This window comes from Sarcophilus harrisii, chromosome 6, assembly GCF_902635505.1.
Source record: "Sarcophilus harrisii chromosome 6, mSarHar1.11, whole genome shotgun sequence".
Lineage (NCBI taxonomy): Eukaryota > Metazoa > Chordata > Mammalia > Dasyuromorphia > Dasyuridae > Sarcophilus > Sarcophilus harrisii.
The window spans coordinates 25,200,131-25,222,302 of NC_045431.1; the positions used below are offsets into that span (position 1 = coordinate 25,200,131).

At 36.8% G+C, this 22,172-nt stretch overlaps 1 protein-coding gene across 3 annotated transcripts in view; it reads right to left on the bottom strand.

The window, feature by feature from the left end:
- The window catches only part of ARAP2 (ArfGAP with RhoGAP domain, ankyrin repeat and PH domain 2), a 213,718-nt gene that overhangs the window by 124,336 nt on the left and 67,210 nt on the right, over positions 1-22,172 (bottom strand). For all 3 annotated transcript variants that reach the window (XM_031942783.1, XM_031942784.1, XM_031942782.1), the window contains exons 9-10: positions 16,515-16,635; positions 8,449-8,624 (exon numbers count right to left, since the gene is read on the bottom strand). In XM_031942783.1, the coding sequence (XP_031798643.1) occupies positions 8,449-8,624; positions 16,515-16,635 (297 nt within the window). The remainder of the gene's footprint in view (positions 1-8,448; positions 8,625-16,514; positions 16,636-22,172) is intronic.

Below are 22,172 nucleotides of genomic sequence, written 5' to 3' on the forward strand. Positions count from 1 at the left end.
AGATACATTTCCTAGAAAATGGCTCAAATCAATCAAAAGACATTATAAAGCATCTACTATGTACCAGAGAGATTCCAGGGATTCAAAATCAAAAGACAATCATTCTTATTGCCAAGAATCACAAATTTTAGAAGATAAAGCAACACATATACAAATAAACAAACCTATCTTCAAAGTACAGCTGATTATACACTGCTCTCTGAAGACGTTGCCTAGATGTCATTAAAAATATAACAGTGCAAGTTTCAAGTACCTGGTACAAGATTCAACAAATATTTGCTGACTGACGCCTCAAGTTTTCAAAAGAAGGCAATCGGGCAACTTTTTATTTAAATAACGTAAAGTAATAACGTGGTGATTTACAGAATCAGCACTTTAAGTTTATTGAATAATTAATATTAAATAAGATTTAGGATATTAGACATTATGGGATAATACCAGAAAAACAAGCCACTTAAAATCCCCTTTGTCTCTGAAGTTCAAAAAAGATTCTACTATTTTGAAATAAAACGACATGAAATCGTAACATGACATACATAAAAAATTGTAATTAAAACGGCTTAAGCTAGCATTACATGTTAAATATTAAAGGAGCAGGATTTAATTTCACTGATATTAATAGCACTGCAGTGTTTTGTTTTTTTTTAAAAAAGGGGGGGGAGGGCTAAAAGAATAAGTCTATTTTTTTATGGTTAATACCAGGCAGTGACCTAGATTATTTCTGAGAAAACTCAGCATGATACCCCCTTTACTATAGTAATTCTATAATTATTTTGATTCCTTCCTCAATTACAGTGTTATATCTATTTTCAATAAGTTCTATCATACACAAAGGAAGAGAATATGCAACTACGGTAAGCAGAAACAGCAATTGTCATACATGGTATCATCAGATATATTAACAGCATGGCACTTGCGCAAGAGAACAATTAAAACCACTTACACGTCTCAAGGACTTAGTTTTCTCATCTATAAAATGGGTGTGCTAATGACCACCCCGTCTACCTCCCTACTTTGACACTCCAAGGACCTCAGGTGCATGAATATGTTTTGAAAACCATCAAGGGATGTAATATGAAAACCATGTTAATTCCTGCACCTGGAGAAAATGCAGGCACAGTCCAATAGAAGAAAAAAGAAATACTGAAAACACAGATTTCAATGCTCCAAGTACTAGAATTGCTCAAGATTTCCATTTTATATGGAGACCAAAAGCCTTTGAAAATTAAAGTTATAAAGAACTAATATTAAATTAGCAAGTGGTGAGGCAGAAGCTCATTAAGAGAAAATTTACAAGAAGGTTTTAACACATAACAGAAAGATGAACTGTTTTTCAAATAACATTCTTTTATACTGACCAAGGAAATGTGCCTTTGACATTAACCTAAGACTCAGGTAGGAGCAAGTCTAGGGTGGGATTTGTACTCTTCTGAACCAGAAAAAAAAAAGGATTTTGTCATACATTTCGATCTAAAGAGAAGGGGAGGGGAAGGGAGGGAAAAGAAAGAGCGATGAGGAGGGAGAATTATCTCATTTCTATCATTTTTCTTCAAATTTTTCAAGAATATTATAACCAACTTCATTAATTCAATATTTACTAAATGCCTATTATTTGCACGGTATTGTGCTACGAGCAAAGTTTACAAAAAGACCAAACCAGCCGTTCGGCATCTCTAGAACAATTCCATATCCTACAAAGACACAGTGAGGGAAGAAGCACCAAGTTCTAACAGCTAACAGGTGAGTTTCCCTGGAATAATTCTAACAATTAAACGCCAACGTTGGGCTTACTATGTGCCCAATAGTACCATCTCATTTGAGCTTCGTAGCAATCCTAGGAGGCAGGTGCTATTATTATACCCATTTTACAGATAAAGGGAAACTGAGGCAAACAGAGGTGACTTGCTCAGAATCACACAGCTAGTGATTGTCTGAAATCAGGACTTCCTGACTCTAGCCCATCCCTCTCTAAGTTGCATCATCCTCAGAGTTACACAAGAAAATGAGATGAATTAAGTCAATTGTGGAGGTCTTTAAATACCAAACAGGCAACAGGGAGTCACAGTTAACATCCGAGCAAGTGAGTGACAAGCAGAAGAGTATTTGGGTGCTATTCCTGCCTCAGCTGCACAGAAAACGGACAGCCGGCAGGAAGGAGTGGAAGCAGAGAAACCAACTAAGAGGATATTTTACTAGTTCAGAATCAAAGGGTCTTTAAGGCCCGGACCTGCTAGCAGCTGTGTGAGCCGAGCCAGGGGGAGGAATGGGAGAAATAACATAGAGGCAGAGCTGGCGAGGACTTGGTGTTGGACAAGAGGCAAGAGGGAAATCCGAGACGACTTCAAGTTTGCAAACGTGGGTAACTTTGATCTATGGCAGCGCTTGCACCAGAAATTAGTTATCCTGAAAGATATGGTTGTTTCAATACACAAACAGACAAAAAAGACTTCATGTAAAACTTGAATTTCTGTTATAAAACTATATATCTATATTGTATTATATTACATTGAATTATATTGTTATATTATGTCATATTACATATAAAAATATATTACAACATAATGTTGATGTAACCTTCTGAACCTTTTCCTTTTAGTTTTCCATCCCACTCCAATACAGTACAATATAAAACATCAGGGCACTATGCCGGGTGATGAGGAAGATGATATTAATGTCAGATAATTCCCCGTTCTTGTAAAACAGGGTATTACACTATTAACAACAAATGAAATGTGAGTAAGGAGTACACAGAATGTTAGATAAGCCCCAAAGATGCAAGTAGTCGGTCCCTCTCAAAGGAATATTTAGGGTCAGAACAAGGGTTTACAATTAACAATTAAAGCTATTCCAAAGTGGAACACGACGACTTCAGAAACGGTGACAACTTCTCTACTGGATGTGTATGTAAAATCTGAATTTCTATTATAAAGCAGCCCCACATTCACTTGCTAAGTAGACATATTTCTAGAGGTACACTGAACTGCTAAATTCTGTGATTCTGTGACTGGAGAATAGAAGTAAGGGAGGAAAAATGAAGGTCAAATGCAATAATGAAGCTTCAAAAGATTAGCGGCTGAATAAATAGTGGTGTCATTGGCAAAAACCAGTATATTCATTGGAGCAAATTCTATTAGAAGTAGGAGGGGATGGAAAACAAGTATGGCGCAGTGATTAGCTGGGAGTACTGATTCTTCTTTTAGAGACAGGGGACAAGCAGTATTATCCCCCCCAAAAAAATGCTAAATTTTTAGGATTTTAAGGAGAGAGTCATGGGAAAATGCTTCCTTTTTCTCCTCAATGATACAGGAGGCTCTCCTCTCTAAATTCAACTTCCAAAACTCAATTTCCAGAAAATGAAAAAAAAAATGTGATAAATAAGTAAATTGGAAACTTAGGCCAGGTGTTTAGGAATATATAAAGAGACTGTATGTCCATTCTACTTTCTTGTCAATTTTATCATTCTCTGGTTTTCTAATGCTGTAAGCATCATCAACTGAAATACAACAGCATGTCACACTCAACATCATGGAGAAAATTCACTAAGCTCTCATATAAGAATGGTAATGACTAAGTCTTGTCTAAAGAAATTTTATATATATATACATATATATATATATATATATATATATATTATGTTTTACAGAAGGTTAAAGTGTAAAACTCTGGAGGTAATCCTAAAATGTTTACCATTGGTGATATTTTGTTTTCCCTTTAGAAAATACTTATCAAATATGCTGAGCTCAGTATATAAACTACACTGTGTGATTAAGTTCTTTTACAAGTTCAATACACTATTTGAGGCTACAAGAATGTGGTTCAGCATCCAGGAAGTCTTATGGAACTAAATTACCTATGCAAAGAAACCTTAGGCTGTTTATACTATGTCTACCTCACAAGTTGAAAATGTATAGATTAAATTCCACACCCAAGGCAATAACTTTGTACAGTAAATGCTATCAAAAGGCAAAAAAAAGAATTAATGCCATTTTTAAACCTCAGGGAGTAACCTAAGCCCCAGGAGAATCTAACTCAAGTAGGGAATAAAGTTGATAATGTGAAGTACACTTTAAAAGGAATGAAATTATGTCTGTATTCAAGTCTATACAAGTTCAACTGAATACCTTAATTAATTTGGTATGGTAAGTTCCATACTAATACATGTAAATTATGCATGTTTAACCTTCAAGCCAATAAGAAAATTTTTCATCACCATACTTCACAGGATGAAAAAGTACAGCACCTTCAATTTATATATATTATTAAGCTGTACGTCATCATTCTTCTTAAAGAGTTAGTTATGAATATGCTAACAGCATTCAATTATGCTTTCTCTACCTAATTAGCCAGAAAATTTTATATAGAAAATGTCATGGGCAAGTTCATATTGGAACATAGAAGCTTAAGGACCTATAGTACCCTAAGTTAGAAATAATTTGTTGTAAGGCGATCGCTTCAATTACTTGTTAGATGAACGAAAATGCAGCTGGGCTCCATTATAACATGATCAACTACGGCAACTTTCTTGGATCCCTCCATCAAATGAGTTTAGTTTCCCAATGTATCAAAATAAAATATCATTATAGCAATTTTCCCCAAAATACAATTCTGTGGTCAAGATCCCTGGAGGACAACATTTTATATAGCAAGGATGCTCTTGGCACTCGCCTAAAAAATTCTCATCCTATAATATTTCAACACGCTAATGGGAAGGATCGAAAACTAGCAATAGCATGTGAGGACCATAATCCAAATTACTAACAGGAAAAAACAAATTAAAATAACTGATTATTAAAATAACTCATGTTCCACTTTACATCCCTCCAACTGGGGCAAAGATAATAAAAGACAGATATAGTCAATGCTGAAAAATTATAGGAAAACAGGTATACTAACACTCCTGGTGAAGCTATGAAGTGATGGAACTGTTCCCGATGATAATTTTTAATTATCACAAATTGTTTATACATTTTGACCCAAATATCAGGTTACTAGTCATAAAGCTGGAGTCCAAAGAAAGACAAGACAGATCTCTTTATATAAACCAAAATATTCACAGTAATCATTTTTGTGGTACCAAAAATCATGGCAACAACTGCCTGGGGAATAGCTTATCAGCGTGTACTTCATGAATATAATGGATTATTGGCCACAAGAAATGATGAATAGAAGCAGAATTAAGGGAATGTTATACGGACAGTAAGGTACATAAAAAAGAACTATAAGAAAACCAAAATAAGCAACTTCAATGACCAAATCTGGTTCTAAAAGAACAGATGATTAAAAATATCTTTCTCCTTTCAGTGTAATGATGAGGGGCAATAGGACTTAAAATGCTGAATATAAAAGTAGAGAAGGTCAGTCTCAATTGGTTTTGCTTAATTATTTTCTTTGTTATAAAGAGGGGCTAACTATACTAGCAGATGGAGTGTTAACTAGAAAGATAAAAGGAGAGAGGGAAGGGCACTTACAAGAAGCATCTGAATCATTTAAAAAAGTGAATGGTAAGGAGGAATAATATAAAAATCCAAAGCCACTCTTTTTTTTCAATCTTTTCTTGTCTCATTCCACAGAAAAAAGGAATTCTGAAGGAACATATTCCCCAAATGTTATCTGAAAGTTCCCTTTGTTCCTTTCAGATGGGAGAACAAAGTAAATGTTCACTTGAGGGTTAATGAACCAATACTGAAATGTACCTAATTCTCACTCTATCCTTCCAAACCTATTTATCTTATCTAAAACATCCTGATCTACTCCCCTATACTTCCTTTAAAAAAAAACAAAGAAAAAGAAAGAAAAAGGGAACCTTCATGAGACAGTCCCTCTATTCTCTCCACACAAAAAGCACAACAGCTTGGACTGGTGCTTAATTTTAGATGTTCTCCAATGTAAGACTAATGAATCGTGAACAAATTACTGGAAAACATTCTTTCAAACACATCATCACAACTAAATTATCTGAATATAATCACAGATATCTAGTCACATGATAAGACTAGGAAAAACATCACTAATTTTTTTTTGATATCCACATTATTTTAAAATCCAAATAAATGTTTTAATGTATAGATTTTTTTTTTAAAATATACAGGTAAAGTCTTCTCTCTTACTGTAGTCACTAAATGCTGAAATCATTGTTGGTTTCACAGAGTGCTGCAGGAAATGGGAAGGGTTGAATAATGTCCTCTTGCTCCATTTCTAATTCTCTCTCATTTTAATTAGGGACACACATAAAAAAGGCAAATCATCTAGATCTCATCTCAACACTGACTAAAGAAGCATATTCTCATTCTGTATTAACAATAATCTTGGAAAATTCACTGGCAGGGGCGTTAGCATGGTTATGGCCAGACTCTTAGGACATCTTTGGCGAATCTGTCTTATAATTACGGATGACAACAATTCTCCTTTTACAAAAAGAAAGATTTTTAGAACATTAAGGCCCTCTACTGGATTTTAGAGTATTGCATTTACTTCCTCCTCGGTTAAAAGAAGAAATAATCTTAAATTAGAGAATAATTACCTAGCACTAGGCAACGACAGAAGAGTTTTGTTTTGTTTTTAAAGGGGGATTTTTTTGGTTTGGGGGGTATTTTTTAAAAGAATCTTTCTAATAGATCTTTCTGTTTGAAACTTATTTAAACATTTTCCCCTTTGAATCATATTCAAATGTAATTAAACTGAACCCACAAATGCTGGAGAGTTCTTGAGGAGCTGTTTATCCAGATAGAGCTGGTGCCCCTGCCCACATGGAAATGATGGATCAGATAAAGAAAATGGTAAAGAAATAGATTCATCTCACATGGTCACATCTAACAACCATTTGTCCATTTATAGGACATCCTATCCTGTCAATAGGAGAACAGAATAGCAAATGGAACAAATTCTTTAAAATGGAGTCAATATGCATTTACACAATATTACTGAGTCTTGAAAGTACAATTTGTCTCATGCACATGCGAGGTTACCTCATCAAGGTATATATAAAATCTGAGGCAGCAAAGTGTAGAGTGCAGGCTAATAAGTGGAACAAAATCAGAGACTGATGTAAACAAAAGTAACAAAACAATCAAATAGACACTAAAAGGACTGCCAGGATTTTCTTAAAAAAAAAAAAGAAAAAAAAGAATTAACATTAAATAAGTTCTGACCCTCACAAATCTTTTATATGGCATTTTATATTTATCCTGGATGAGGGACAGGTTAAAAAAAGAAAAAAGAAAATGAAAGACATAAAAGTACATTTAAAAATTACATTCTCAATTCTAAGAATGCGCTTGAAAACCCACGTTACATTTTAAATTAGGATAGATATAGGAAAAAAATTAGATTGCAAAAAATTAAATAGAGCCATTTGGCTGAAGAAAGTATGAGAAGCGAACATCATCACACTAATCAGAAAGCAAATAGGTCATTAACCAATCTGTAAAATGAAGAGATTGCTCACAATAGCCTCTGAGGTCTCTTCCAGTTGTAAATCAGTGATCCTACATTACCAATATATCAAATCAAAGTTTAGAAAGATTTTTAACCTTCTACTTAAGAAAATAGATTTGCAAAACGTATTTTAATAACATTTGAATGTTAAACATCAAATAGAAAATCAGCACTTCAATGCTGCTTCAAATAGACTTTTACAATATATATTCATTTGAAATAACAAAATCCAGTAACAATCAAACAGAACTTGGCACCTCAGTGCTGCTTTAAAGACTTCTAAAATATGTATTTATTTTAAAATAACAAAATCCAGCAACGATCAAACTAAAATCAGCACCTCACTGCTGCTTTCCAAAAGCCACCCAACTTCAGTCAGTCCCTTCTAGCCTTGTTCACTTGAGGGTTAATGAACCAATACTGAAATGTACCTAATTCTCACTCTATCCTTCCAAACCTTTTTATCTTATCTAAAACATCCTGATCTACTCCCCTATACTTCCTTTTAAAAAAATGGTTTTATCAGTTCTTTAACTTTAACTTTAAACACACCTGTTGGAACTACCACAATGTTTTTTTCCACAGAAATGGGGCACATGGACAACACAGCGGGCACAGAACCATGTCTGTTTGATTAACAGCTGGAATCTGAGAAGAAATGATTAAGCACTTCTTAATTACCCTTTGGGATGAATTTATGTTGCTTTAGCTGAAGATGAACTTTTCAAAAATTAATTGTGACTGTTCTGTTCACTTCTGGAAAAGGTGATGACCAGACCAAAATGTGCTTTAAATAGCTTCCCTGTTGCTGGAGAACTTGAAGACAATGAAGACAAAAGCTTTTATAAAAATCTCTGGTGGAATATTCACAAAAGGGGCAAAGAACACTTCCCACTAAGAGCCTATGAGGAGGAAGACAGTTAAAAGTGCAGTTGTTCACGTCATCCCAAGGGACGGCAATTTCTAATTATGGCAATCATGGAGATAATTTATAATTACTTTAACAATGCCCACCTGCTCATTTTTGCAGAGCCACACATTGCTTCCATTCAACACGGTAAAAATTTTAGCTTTATATCCTCTCAATTCCAGATAGCCACACTTCTCTGGTAGAACCGATCGAGACTGAGGAGCAAGTGGCTGAGATTTCAGTGCATTTAACAGAATAGTGATCCAGTCATTTCTCTCCTCTGAAATAAAAGACAAAGAAAATAAGTCTCTAAATCTATATACGTATCCCCACACACACCTAATAATAAATTACATACTGCATGCACACAGGCCATTTCTTCTAGCCCTCAAAGGACTCATCAATACTGTTATTCCCTGCATTGAAGCACTCACTGAAGAAGCAGGTCCTGCCTTTTCAAGAAAGGCAAAGTTTGACCAGCTCCCAAGGTCTTTCCCACTTTGTAGATACCAGTGTATTCATACACTCTTATCACAGACAAATACAAAAAAGTACCATCTCATTGTCTACAAATGGTGTGATTATCCACTGCCTTCTCCCCACCTGGGCCCCATTGTACTAGCAAGGTCAAGGGCAAATTCCAGCTTGGAAAGAGAAGAGCCAAGAGCCGAGTGTCTAAACATCAGCAAAAACAGAAGGTTTTGGTGGGGGCTGGGCAGGAATCACAGAGAGAAGGGAGGCAGGGAAAGGGAGCAGGTGTCTCCCTCATTCAGCAAAGCCCCTAGGGTTTTCTCTCACAAAATCTGGTGATTCCACTGGGAAGTGTCGCAAACTCTGTCATATATGGATATATTAAAACTCGTTGGTTTTGCTTAAGTATTTTTCTTCCTCACAAGAAAGGAGTAAACATGAGAAGGTATATCATCAAATTAGTGATGTAAAACAACCTATGTATAATATTTATATTGTTTATATATGGTAAAGTCCAAGCTAGCTCCCTAGAGGCCTCAAGAACAGCCTGAGTCAGGATAAGCAAAAGTCCTTGGTCTTCAGGGGGAGAAGTGAAGGAGACAGAGAAACTGCCAGGACTTTTGCCAAGGATCCTTCCTTGATTCTAGAGTCCAGAATCTCCACATTTTTTTCCTCCTCCTCCTACAGCCAAGTGAGTCTGGCTTGTCTCTAATGTCCACCCTCTAATCCCTCCTATGATTATCTGTTTACACCAAAAGATCAAGCCAGCAGGGAATAGAGAGAAGGGCCATTTTTCCAAACATATGCTAATAGAGTTATTGTCCAATAGGTAATTAGCCCTAAGTGCTCAGTTGTCTCATTCAAGCATCCCTATTAAGAGTTTCAGCCCTTTACAATATAAGTGTGTGTATATATACATATATATTTATATAATAGATAGATAGATATAGATGCTTTTTAAAAGCAAATCAAGACAAAGGGAAACAAAGATGCCCCATGGTTTTAGGGAGGCCAGAGGACAGCAGTGGCTCACATTATCCTACATAGTAAGGGCATAAACAAGATCATACCGAACCCAGTTCTTCCCATGACAATCAGTGACTCTGACACCTCCTTATTTCTAAATACTCCTTATTCTGACACCTCTTTATACCTAAATTAGAAACCACACACACACCCTGGGGCCTGCATGCAGCCCACAACTTTCTTAATTCAATTCAAATGAGATTAAAATACAACTAGGAAATATTTAACAAAATAAATAAAAATAGAATAGACGACCATGTTAACATGTGGCTTCCCAAATAGCCCATGTACGGTTTCAGTGGCTTCGTTTCTAGCTGACTTTAACAGGCTGTCATAGACCAAACAAACCAACATGTAAATGGGAGCTCAAAGACGGGTTCAAAAGCCAAATCTGAATGGTTTTTGCATGGTCTTCACCTCCACTAGTACAGAATCATCAACATTTGACCTTGCTGCTGACAATCTAGTCAAAGTTTTTCATCAGTTAACTATGATGGACCTGGTTGTTTTCAACAATGAGAAGATTAAAGGCAATTCCAATTGAGCTGTGATGGAAAGCACCATCCACATCCGGAGAGAACAATGGAGGCTGAATGTGAATCAAAGATAGTATCTTCACTAGTTTTTTGTTGTTGCTTGTTTGTTTGCTTGTTTTTTTTTTCTCTTTTTTCCCTTTTGATCCGATTTTTCTTGGGCAGCATGATCAATGTGGAAATATGTTTAGAACTGTATATATTTAACCTATTTCAAATTATTGCTGTCTAGGGAAGGGAGGAGGGCATAAAGAAGGGAGAAAACTTTGGAACACAAGATTTTGCAAGGGTGAATGTTGAAAATTACTTTTACATGTATGTTGAAAAATAAAAAGCTATTATTATAAAAAGGAAAGAAAGTCTTTCATAAGAAAATCCCAAATGATTTTTGTCACATATATCTCCATTCACACACGTATGGATGTGTACGTATATGTGTCTTAGGTACATGTAAGGATGTACATGTGTATTTACATCCATCATTTCCATGTTCAACTCAGAATATAAGATTGACGGGGTGAGAGGGGTGATATTTACATGTTTATTTTCAAAGAGGAAAAAAAAAAACTTTTCTCAACTTCTGAAAAACCCTTCAAGGAGAAGGATGAAGTTTCATGCAGTTTTGTATTTCCCCAATGGATATCATAGTACATTCCATTTAGCAGATGCTCAGATACTTAAGATGCTGCCTTATTACTATGGATGAACAAGTATTTCCCCTATCTCCCCCAAGACTAGGGGAGAAGCAGCATAAATAAGATCTGACAACCAGAACGATCTTTTTCCAGACACCGTAATTCAGAAGGGGCCTCTGGGTAGTGCAGGGGATACAGGACCAGTTCTAGAGTCCAAGAGGGCCCAGTTCAAATGTGATCTCATCATTTGTGACTTACTAGCTGTGAACCTCTGGGAAAGTCAAGTAACTCCAATTACGTCACAAAAGAAAAAAAGGAAAAAGCTAACTTTTCCAGCAATATGAAAACAAGTGAGCTTACAATCTACGGTTACTGGTGTTAATCAGTCCCTGCAGTCCTGTCCTGCTCTTCATGCCCTCATTTGGGGTTTTCTTGGCAAAGATACTGGAGTGATTTGTCATTTCCTTCTCTGGCTCATTTGACAGATGAGGGAACTGAGGCAGAGTTAAGAGACTTGCCCAAGGTCATACAGGCCAAATTTGAACTTAGCAAAAGCAGATAGTTAAAAACTTCCTAGTCCCCTCTGGGGTAGATTTCTTTCCTGTCCTTCTCTTCCCCAAGGTCTCTGCCCATGTGGGTTAGTCCCAGGGGTCTGTTTTCCATCCCTTCAAAAACACAATCATCTCATAAACTGGATTTAAAACCCTGCTTTCAGGATGCTTTTCCAAATACATTTCACAAAGCTTGTTGTAGGAGCACAAACCAGCTAATTACTGTTCTAAAGGAGACAACAGTACCATTTTAAATAGATATTTAAATATATGAGGTCTGTGACAATATGTCAGGGCTGAACACTTTCTTCCTAAAACCTTTATAATACGCAAGTTCAAGGTGGGGATTATTCACAATTGTTACCAAGTTTAAAAAGAAGTCTGGTGTCATGCCAATTTTTTATATTTTGTTTTTAAACGATGATGCATAAAAACCATTGTTTAAAATTTAATTAATAATTAGCTGGACTTCCAGATCAGTGTGTGTGTACTCTCCTAAATTCTCCTCAAACTGGCAACTGTAATATGATCTTTAAGCATCTTATTAATGAAGCCACAAATGATACCCCACAGAGTCTCAAAGAACTATGTAATCCTTCAATACCTAAATGACTACCAGGAAGTGAATTGAACGGGCAAGAAGTAAAATTGGACATCTCTAGAGTTGATTCTAATTATCCATGATAATGGAGGCGAGCTTTGGCATTATACTTCAAAAAATAATAAATATTACAGAAATTATTTCTGCTCGGCTCTGGCATAGGTTCAGATAATTACTTTCAGAGATGAGGGATTGGATGTTCTGGGAAGCCACAGCATCTCAAATAGAGTAATGCTGTGACACTGAGTCAGAGAGAGCTGGGAAATAGGCAAGTTTTCTCGGTCACATTTTGCCCAGTGATTTCTGCATTTTGTACAATTTGGGGCTGACATCATGTACAAATATCCGTAGCGTGTTTGAGTTTAGTATTACATTAAATCACTATTTCTTCTCCGACTGTGCCCATTACAACTTTTCTCTGCTCTATATATTTTCAGGCTTTAAAAGAGCATTTAAATAGCCACCTTTTTCACTACCATGATTACCTGGTCAGGGTACGGAAAAAAAAGATAACATCTTTGTTGGCCTTTCAACCACCTCCTTGGTTGTCAGGATTACTTCTTTCTTTTTACTTGAACCCCTAGCACCTAGCAGATCACCTAGCACTCAGTTGTGCATTTAAGAAAATACACATAGATTTATGGTCTTCCTAAGAACAACACACTCTGTGTTATATACTTTCCAGTAAAATACTTGAAATATTCAAAATATAAATACAATATGAAATGACATACAAGAAAACTTAGACATATATATCTGATGATCAAACATTAAAAATCATTTATGTTTCCTGCCATCTACACAAGATCTCTTCTTCAAAATATCCTCAAACCTCTTTGGATCTAAGTCATGGGAGATCTCTTAATTGCCTAATTTTATGGCCTTTTACTGGTCCTTATAATTCTCTATTTCTTGCCTACTTCTGACCCTGTTGATGATGTTCTGCATCAAGAGACTCTCTTGATGGGACTCCTGGTCCTTCTCTAATAATAATAATAATAGTAACCACAAATAGTAACCAGCATTTACACAGGACTTACTACTGGTTCTTTATCTATGGCCACTAAATGTATATCCCCCTCCCCAACTACTCCCGCACCCCAACTGTTCTGGACCACGTTCCCTTTTCTCTAGTCAATCCTGTATTTCGCTTAATGATTTCATTAGCTTTCATGAGTTCGATTACCATCTCTATGCTAATGATGACCTGATCTATAAATCTAATTCCAGTCTCTCCTGAACTAAATCCACATCCCTATTTATTTCTTGGACATCTTCTACTGGTTTTCCCAAAGAGATCCCAAAATCAGTATATCCAAAACAGGGCACATTATATTTCCCTCAAACCCTCCTCTCTCTCCTGAACTTCCCTATAAAAAGGGCTTGCAATATTGGGGTCATCTGGGAATCCTCACTCTCATTAACCCCATACAACCAATCTTTCCATTTCAACACCCCTTCCTATAACCCTTTCTCTCAAGCACTAACAAGGGCCCCTCCATCCTTCCATCGGCCCCTCCACCTTCCGTCAGTCGCTCTACCCTTCCATTGGCCCCCCATCCTTCTGTTGGCCTCTCCATCCTTCTGTTGACCTCTCCATCCTTCCGTCGGCCCCTCCACCTTCCGTCAGTCCCTCTACCCTTCCATTGGCCCCCCATCCTTCTGTTGGCTTCTCCATCCTTCTGTTGGCCTCTCCATCCTTCCGTCGGCCCCTCCACCTTCCGTCAGTCCCTCTACCCTTCCATTGGCCCCCCATCCTTCTGTTGGCCTCTCCATCCTTCTGTTGGCCTCTCCATCCTTCCGTCGGCCCCTCCACCTTCCGTCAGTCCCTCTACCCTTCCATTGGCCCCCCATCCTTCTGTTGGCCTCTCCATCCTTCTGTTGGCCTCTCCATCCTTCCGTCGGCCCCTCCACCTTCCGTCAGTCCCTCTACCCTTCCATTGGCCCCCCCATCCTTCTGTTGGCCTCTCCATCCTTCTGTCAGTTGCCAAGGTAATCTTTCTAAAGATCAGACTGGACTCTTGTCTCCATCTTGGTCTATCTCTCTCTCCCACCCCAACAAGCTCTAATAGCTTCCTGCTTTTTCCAAGATCATGTATAAAGTGCTCTCTTGGCCCTTAGCCTTCATTATCACCTGCCTCCATCTTAGCTTTCAGATGGTTTTAGACTTTACCCTCCTGTAATTCCTACACAGGCTTGTTCCTGCTGTTCCCTACCCTAACCTGAAGCCTTCCTGCTAGCCGGGACTTGTGCCGACAGTTTTCTTCCTTCTCCACTCTACATCTGCCTGGATTCCGACCCAACTGGACCTTCTCCATGACACCAGTGCAGGTGTTCCTTGCACCTTCCATCTACTCTACATATCTGCAATGGCCTGGTTATTTACAAAATTACATCATGAGCTTCTCGAGGAAAGTCTTTGAAGTCTCAGGGGTTAGCACAGTGCCAGGAACACAGTGAGCGCTTAATACATGCTTACTGACTGTTGACCGACTTTCGGATAATAATCTTCGACTTCTACGACTTACAAGCAGTACGGCTCCCAATTTCACTTAAAAAAACAACTAGAGCCAACACACAAGGCCACTGATTTACAAAGCAAGTCATGTCTATCTTTTGAATCCTCACAACAAGGATGTGAGATATAATCAGACATGATTATACCCATTTAACAGATTACGTAAACTGATGTTCAGAGGAGTTAAATGATCTAGCCCACAATCACTCAACCAATAAGGAAGCAGACGTGGCACCCATCCTAGACCTACTGACTCCAAATCCATTGTTCCTTTCACTATTATCTCAGCTGTTTTCTACCACTTAAAGTTTCTGCCTCAGCTTCCTTGTCTATAAAATAAAAACACCAATAATTAATCTGCCCGTAATAGGTTTGCTGGGATGATCAAAGGAAATAATGTATCTGGCTGTGTGAAGGAAGTGAGCAGAGACAGAAAAATCAAAAATTATAGAATGCTGCAAGTCCGTGTTATTATTGACAGAGCAGCACACTGCCCACGGCAGTAACGCATTAGCCTCATTTTGATTGCTTTATGGATAAGCAAAACATATTTTTAGAACTACTTTGGATTTTTTTTCTCTGATTCAAACCATAACTCCCCATATTGTATACAATCTACAGAAGTGTTGGGGTTTTTAATGTTTAACAGAGCTAAGCTAACAAAGAATGCCATCACCTTATGGTTAATAGGGAGTTATACAATGTAAAACTCAGACTTCATCTATTAACTTTGTCCTACTTTTAAAGTTTATTCTAATGAGTGACTCACAGCAGATAGGCTCATTGATTTTTTTTTTCTAAGTGAAAAGGTAACGTTTCTTGCCATCCCACTGCCCTTAAAAAATTTATTTGCTGATTTTTAAATACTAAAATGTACCAAAATAAGATGGGCTTTCACTGCTGATGGGGCTATGAACTATTCCAACCATTAAGGAATACAATTTGGAATTCAGCAAGAAAATTTTCCAGTTTGTTCACATTGCATGTTCCAAAGAGCCAACTAATGGATATATTATAATCCAAAGACATCACTGAACAGGAAAAAAGATGCATTTTTACCAAAAAAAAAAAAAAAAAAACATCATTTATATTAAGACAAACTATAAGAAACAGCTAATCCAATAATTTGGGACTGGTGAACAGATCGAGGTAATGGAATACATTCTGTTCCATAAAAATGATACATATGAAGAATCCAGAGAAACATGGGATGACTTATATGAACTCATGCAGAATTAAAAAAAGCAAAAACGTAAGGACAATGTACATGATTTCTAAAGCAAATAAAAAAAGTGCTAAAAAGCTACAAAACATAGATTTAAAAAATGATTGACAAAGTTGTCAAAATATTTTATTTAAAAATATTTTCTTTCTTTTCATTAAGAAATAGGAAGAAACAACATGGAAAGGAACCTGTACTACTGGGTCAAGGGAATGTATTTTGAGGAGGTTATATTGTTAGGATATATATGAAGTCAAAACAAAAGCTAAACAACTAGTAAGGTAAAATACCTTTAATTACACCAGTCGAAGCCAAAATTGCACAAGGTCATTTTTTTTTCAAATTTAGAAAAATATGGGGTTTTGGGGGGCTAACGAGTTCTTATACTCTGTTCAGATGTTAGAGAAATGAAATCAAGAATCAGTCAACTCATTACAATGTAATTTCTATGCTATTCAAAAGATCTCAAAAAAAATACTTTTAAAATCTATTCCCAAAATTTGCTGTAATTTATAATTAAATCAGCTATTTATAAATCATTTCCTATATGTAAATGTACTTATCAATGTAAACTTAATTTTTTAAATATATACAGACTAAAAATTATACTTACCTTCTTTTTCTACTCTAAATACAAACGTCCTTTGTGATGTAACAACTTCAAATTTGCTGTCTCCTTGACCCCGGATTGTCGATACAGCAGAGAGAGGAATTATTCCTTTGGAATACACTTCCTATATTTGGGGAAGACACAACAGCAGCATTAATGGAACTTAACTGTTCTTATTCTGAAATACAATACCAAATTTCATTTTGCAATCCCATTGTTAATCCCAAAGATGGCAATATATGCCCACACTAATATAATTTCTAAAGAATCAAATCATCTCTCATTTCTTCTTCTATGTGTTTTGTTCTACACTGGTCACTTAAAAACACAAACCTACTCCAAGGACTGCAAATTAGTTCAAAAAACAGCAGTGAATTTATTCTGTAACTCTGCTCTCTAAGTTGTTCATTCACAATTATTTTATGGAGTTTGCAGGCATCTGCTGGCTATTACAGGTACTGTAACTAAAATGTTTCACATTTCTCTATTTGTCTCTATCAGCTATGGGAAAAAAAAAAATCACCTAAATCTAAGCACCTGAAATAGTTTTCTTAATCTCTTTAATTTTACGTAACTTAACTCTCATAGCAGGAATTTTAAAAATTACAAAGGTTGCCTGTTTACAATAAGAAACCCATGTACATGAAGGTGTCAGCTATTTACATAATGCTGTGGTTTACAAATGGTGAAAATTTACTTTCTAGGCAAGAAGGAATCCTCCTTTCTTTCTTCAATTTATCAGAGGTGGTCATTTAGGTTTTCGTTTAAAACTGAGTTTTTACTAAATATCTGATGTATGTCAAGCACTAAAGTGGATATGATGGAGGAGGGGTTTGAGGAGAATGGGGATAGGGCAGAAAAGGGGGAGAGTAAGAGAAAGAAGGAGGAGAGGAAAAATGATAGTGGGGGAGGCTGAGGAAGTAGGAAAGGAGAGGGGGGAAAGGGAAAAGAAAAAGGAGGAAAGGAAGAGAGGAAAGGGAAGAGGAAGAAGAAAGGAAAAAGGAGAAGGAAAATGTCACACAAATGAAGCAGAAGCATCAATCAACATCCATGCAGGTTGCATGCAGCCTACAGCACTCCTTCATGCAGTCCAAACCAGATCAAATGTAATTGGAAAATATTTAATAAAATAAATAGAAATGCAATGAAATACAGACAATATCACATCCATATATGGCCTTCAGGGCTCCTTACTATGGATTAATGGCCCTTATTTCTAACGCTTCTTAAATTGTGGGTCGTGACCCCATATGAAGTCTTATAACTGAATGTGAGGGTCACAAAATTATGACTTATTATTAATAAATGTTTGCACTGTGTACCCATTTTATATACCTACATACCCAGGGTCATGTAAAAATTTCTCGGGTGAAAAGGGATTGCAAATAGACTTATGATAAAGTCAAAGAGGTGAGCCAGAGACACAGTCCATGAAAACAAAAAGGCAGAGCAAATACTTCTGATGGCCGTGGGAATGGGGAATGCTGGTAATTCTACATACTCAGATGGTGTCGGAAATGAACTAGGCTGGCATCTAGAAGGAAGAGGATTTCACGGAGATTGACAAATGAACGGAGGCAGGAAACAAGACAAAGCAAGAAAGCAACGTTTAGTTCACTTCAACTGAAATAGAGTGCGGATGGCAGTCATGCGAAATGAGTCAGCAAAGGAGGGTTGTAGAGACTTCAAACGTCAAGCCAGGGGAGAAGAGATTTGATCTCGGAAGGCGAACGAAGGTTTTCTAAGCCGTGAGGACATGGGAGATCTGTGCGTTAAGGAGGGGCTTTCTGCAGCTATGTGAAAAAGGTGTCAAGAGTGAGATCAAAGAGGAGGTTGGAGGGGGGAGGAGGAGCAATCATTAAACTTGAAAACTGGAAGAGATCAACAGATAATCCAAGAATTCACTCCATAATTTGTCCCCAGGGAGAAAGGGAAGCCATGACTTTCTGGGGCAGCTCACACTGTTTTTTAGATGGCTCTGATCATTAAGAACAATGTCTCTGCCATATCAGAGAGAATCCTAAAACAATCAAGCTGTGTGATAACAGGATGTAATATAGACTAAGAAAGAGCAGTTCCTGTCACTAAAGAAATCAGAATTTATGGTGGAGCAGGTAGGGCACCAGATGTGAAGTCAAGAAAATTTAGGTTCAAATCTCAGCCTCCGACACAACTCTGTGATCCTGAGAAAACTGCTAGAGCTTTCTGTGCCTCAGCTTCCCCTCTGCAAAATGAGAGGGTTGAAAGGTCACTACTTCCTCTAATCTATGATGAAATGACCGCAAAAACCCTAACATCCACAATGCCCTCTCTGATTCATACAACCCTTTCGGTTCACAGGGAGGACCTCTGGCTTCTGGAAGGAGCCATTATTTGGGTTCTTTCTGTATATTCATCAGTGAGTTTTAACCATTTGGCTACAATGACAGAAAACACAAAAAATAAAATGTGAATTATGGACTAATATTGTTACAACTAACATGAGTCTAATTTTTGGAGAATGATTATTAAATTATATTTAAACTTAAAACTGATATAAAATATACTATTTGGAAGAACTGAAGCAAGGATAATCAGTTTGTTTCAGCCTTTTTTTTAAACCATGTATTTCACAGTTTCCTTAACTTTGGGGTTGCCTTTTAGATCATTTTTCAAGTTTCAATACACAGAAAGGAATCTTTAGCAAAAATGATGACATGGAGAATTAGAGATGTTATGGGAAAATGTTTGCTCTCTTTTACAGTAGGAGTCCAGATTCCTATTCATATATGACTACAGTTCTGATATATATTTTAATACTTTTTCATTATGTGGCACCACTCACCCTGAGAAATAGATTTTGTGGTCTCGCTAGCAATCACCATGCTTGGCCATTTTTTTTTTTAAAACCATAATTCTTATATCAAGATAGAGAGAAGGTGACATATTCTCAGGAAATAACACCCAAAAGTAACACCATCTCCAAACAGTTTATTGCCAGCTACATTGGAGGTTATTTGGCTTTATGTCACCAAGAACAAGAGAGAGATAGGGTTTTATTTAGATAAATACAGAGTTCTGCTTTGCGACTTTTCTAAAGAGTATCTAATTTAAAAATCTGGTCAAGTACTTCTTCCTTAACTACTAGTTCAAACCTGTTTCCTTTCTTGATTATAGGTAACTGTACAGGTAAATGATCGTCTGCGGATTAGACTGCTAATGGTATGTTTATTATTAGATCACCAGAGCCAAAGTATGACACAAGTGTAATGGACAGTAGGAAGCTGTAAAGTATGACACGTGGAGGCTAGCATGATTCTGATCTTGGTATAATTCCAAGGAAACGTGTCCCTACAAACTTAACTGTCAAACTAGTCGTCCAGCCTCTTCCCTCAAACTTATCCTTTAGAAAAATACTCCCCACTCCATGAACAATATTCTTTCTGGAAGGAGCATCAGATATATTGGAAGACTAATATTTTTAATGGAAATAGCACAGTGAGAGTTAAGAATTTCAGTTCATCTAAAAATGAGTATTTTATAAATGGAATTTATTGACTTAAAGTAGACTTTAAATTATCAATGATTCAGGATTTTATTGGTTTAGGCAACTCTTTCACTAATGGAGAATGAAATCCATCTCTCCATTACTATACAGTATTCATAAGTTAATGTGATCAGACAAATTCATCATCTTCAGACTTCTGGGGAGCAATCTTGCTGAGCTTAGCTAGGATGACTGGGAGACAAAGAATGCATCATTTTGCCCAGGCTGGCAGTTGAAAATGTTTTACCTTACTATAGGCCTTGGCCCTCGCTAGAGTAGCCTTTAAGAACCTACATTTGATTTATGGAAATTCTCCCAATTAAAAACTCTATCACAAAATGCTTTATAGAAGTGGGAGTGTTGAGAAGAAACATTTGACCCATTATTCATAGGAGGATGGTTCTGAGATCCTAAAAGCCCATCAAAAATTAAAAGTATCCAAAGACATGCTAGTTTATATCTGAGTCATCTTTGATATCTTCCACCTTATTCAGAAGTAAAGAAGGAAATTTGATTCAGGTTTGATATCTCTCTACCCCTCTCACTCCTAGCCAACATGTTTCTGCCAGTTTTTTTCAGATATTTTGTCATTATGGACTATCTGGAAGGTGATGAGATCTTTTCTCAGAAAGGAAAAAAATAAACTTTTTAGAAATTCCATCTACTTGTTGACTGAAGGGATTTCCAAACATTTAGCAAAGTATGGCTCACTTTTAAAAACTTTAACTTGTTTTCCTCTTTAAAAATAAATCAAAAAAAAAATTTAGAGATTTCCTCTTTCATCTTTTCAGAATTATCAAAGTACATCATTTTTTTTAACTAATAAAAAAAAGAAAAGTGGGGAAATGGGATTTCTTGCCAGTTTTAGACATAATGAAAATTTTGTCATCAGAACAATGGGAATGATAATTCATCAGCTTATTCATTTATTCAACCAATATTAACTGGATATCAGTTATACGCCCTCCTCGCACTCGAAATCCAGAGCATGATTTCAGGATAAAATTTTGGTAACAGGAAACTGATAAAAGAGTTAAATGTTATGTAGCTCATATAAGTGATGGGATATTACTAAGAGCTATCACTGGTCATCTCTTGGGGAGGTCACTGGATCGATTTTTCTTTTGCTTTTCATTTCCAGAACCCAATGGCAGAATCACACCTGGATGGAATTTTAGAGGCCATCCTGGTAAGTTATTTGTATAATGCTTTAAGGATTTGAATCTAAAGTTGGTCAGATCTACCACCATCACCACCACTGCAGCAAACTCTGGGGACAACACCGACAAGTCTCATACAAAGCGAGCAGGCAGGGAAGAATGGCAATCACCATCGCTCAAGGGAGCTTTCTTGTTGATGAGACACAGAATGATGCAGCAACCAGAATTCTGGGACTCTAGTTGGGTAACCCTTTCTAGGTTGAGTTTACTCTTCTCTCAAATAAAAGTTCCAGAGTCTATGACAGGGGTCCTCAAACTTTTTAAATAGGGGGCCAGTTCATTGTCCCTCAGACTGTTGGAGGGCCGGACTATAGGAAAAACAAAACCTTTGTTTTGTGGGCCTTTAAATAGAGAAACTTCATAGCCCTGGGTGAGGGGGATAAACATCCTCAGCTGTCACATCTAGCCCACGGGCCATAGTTTGAGGACCCCTGGATCTCCATTATGATTTTTTCAATTCTAATCCATGAACTCCTGATCCATGTAAGTGTCTAAATACTTGATAATCCAAGTTCTAAAATGGGTTGGTTCTAAAATATAAGGAAGACTAATCAGTCTCGATGAAGATATTCACACAGGGCTCGGAAGCACACACAAATACACCTATATGCCCTCTTTTCTCAACAGGATCTTCTACTTCCCTTCTGTTTTCTTCACAAGAATGACCCAAAGAGCAAAAAATAGAAAACAAAAACAGTTAACAGGTAATTCATTATAAAGGGATGTTAAGGCTAACCAACTGCTTTCAAGGAGTTCAAATCACCAGGCTTGGATGAAATACATGCCAGAAACTGAAAGAATCCATAGCTGTAATTGCTGAGTTGCTGTCAATATTTTTCACAACATAACAGATAAAGGGAAAGAAGCCATAGTACAGGAGAAGAGAAAAATCAGCATAATACACAAAGTGCTCTA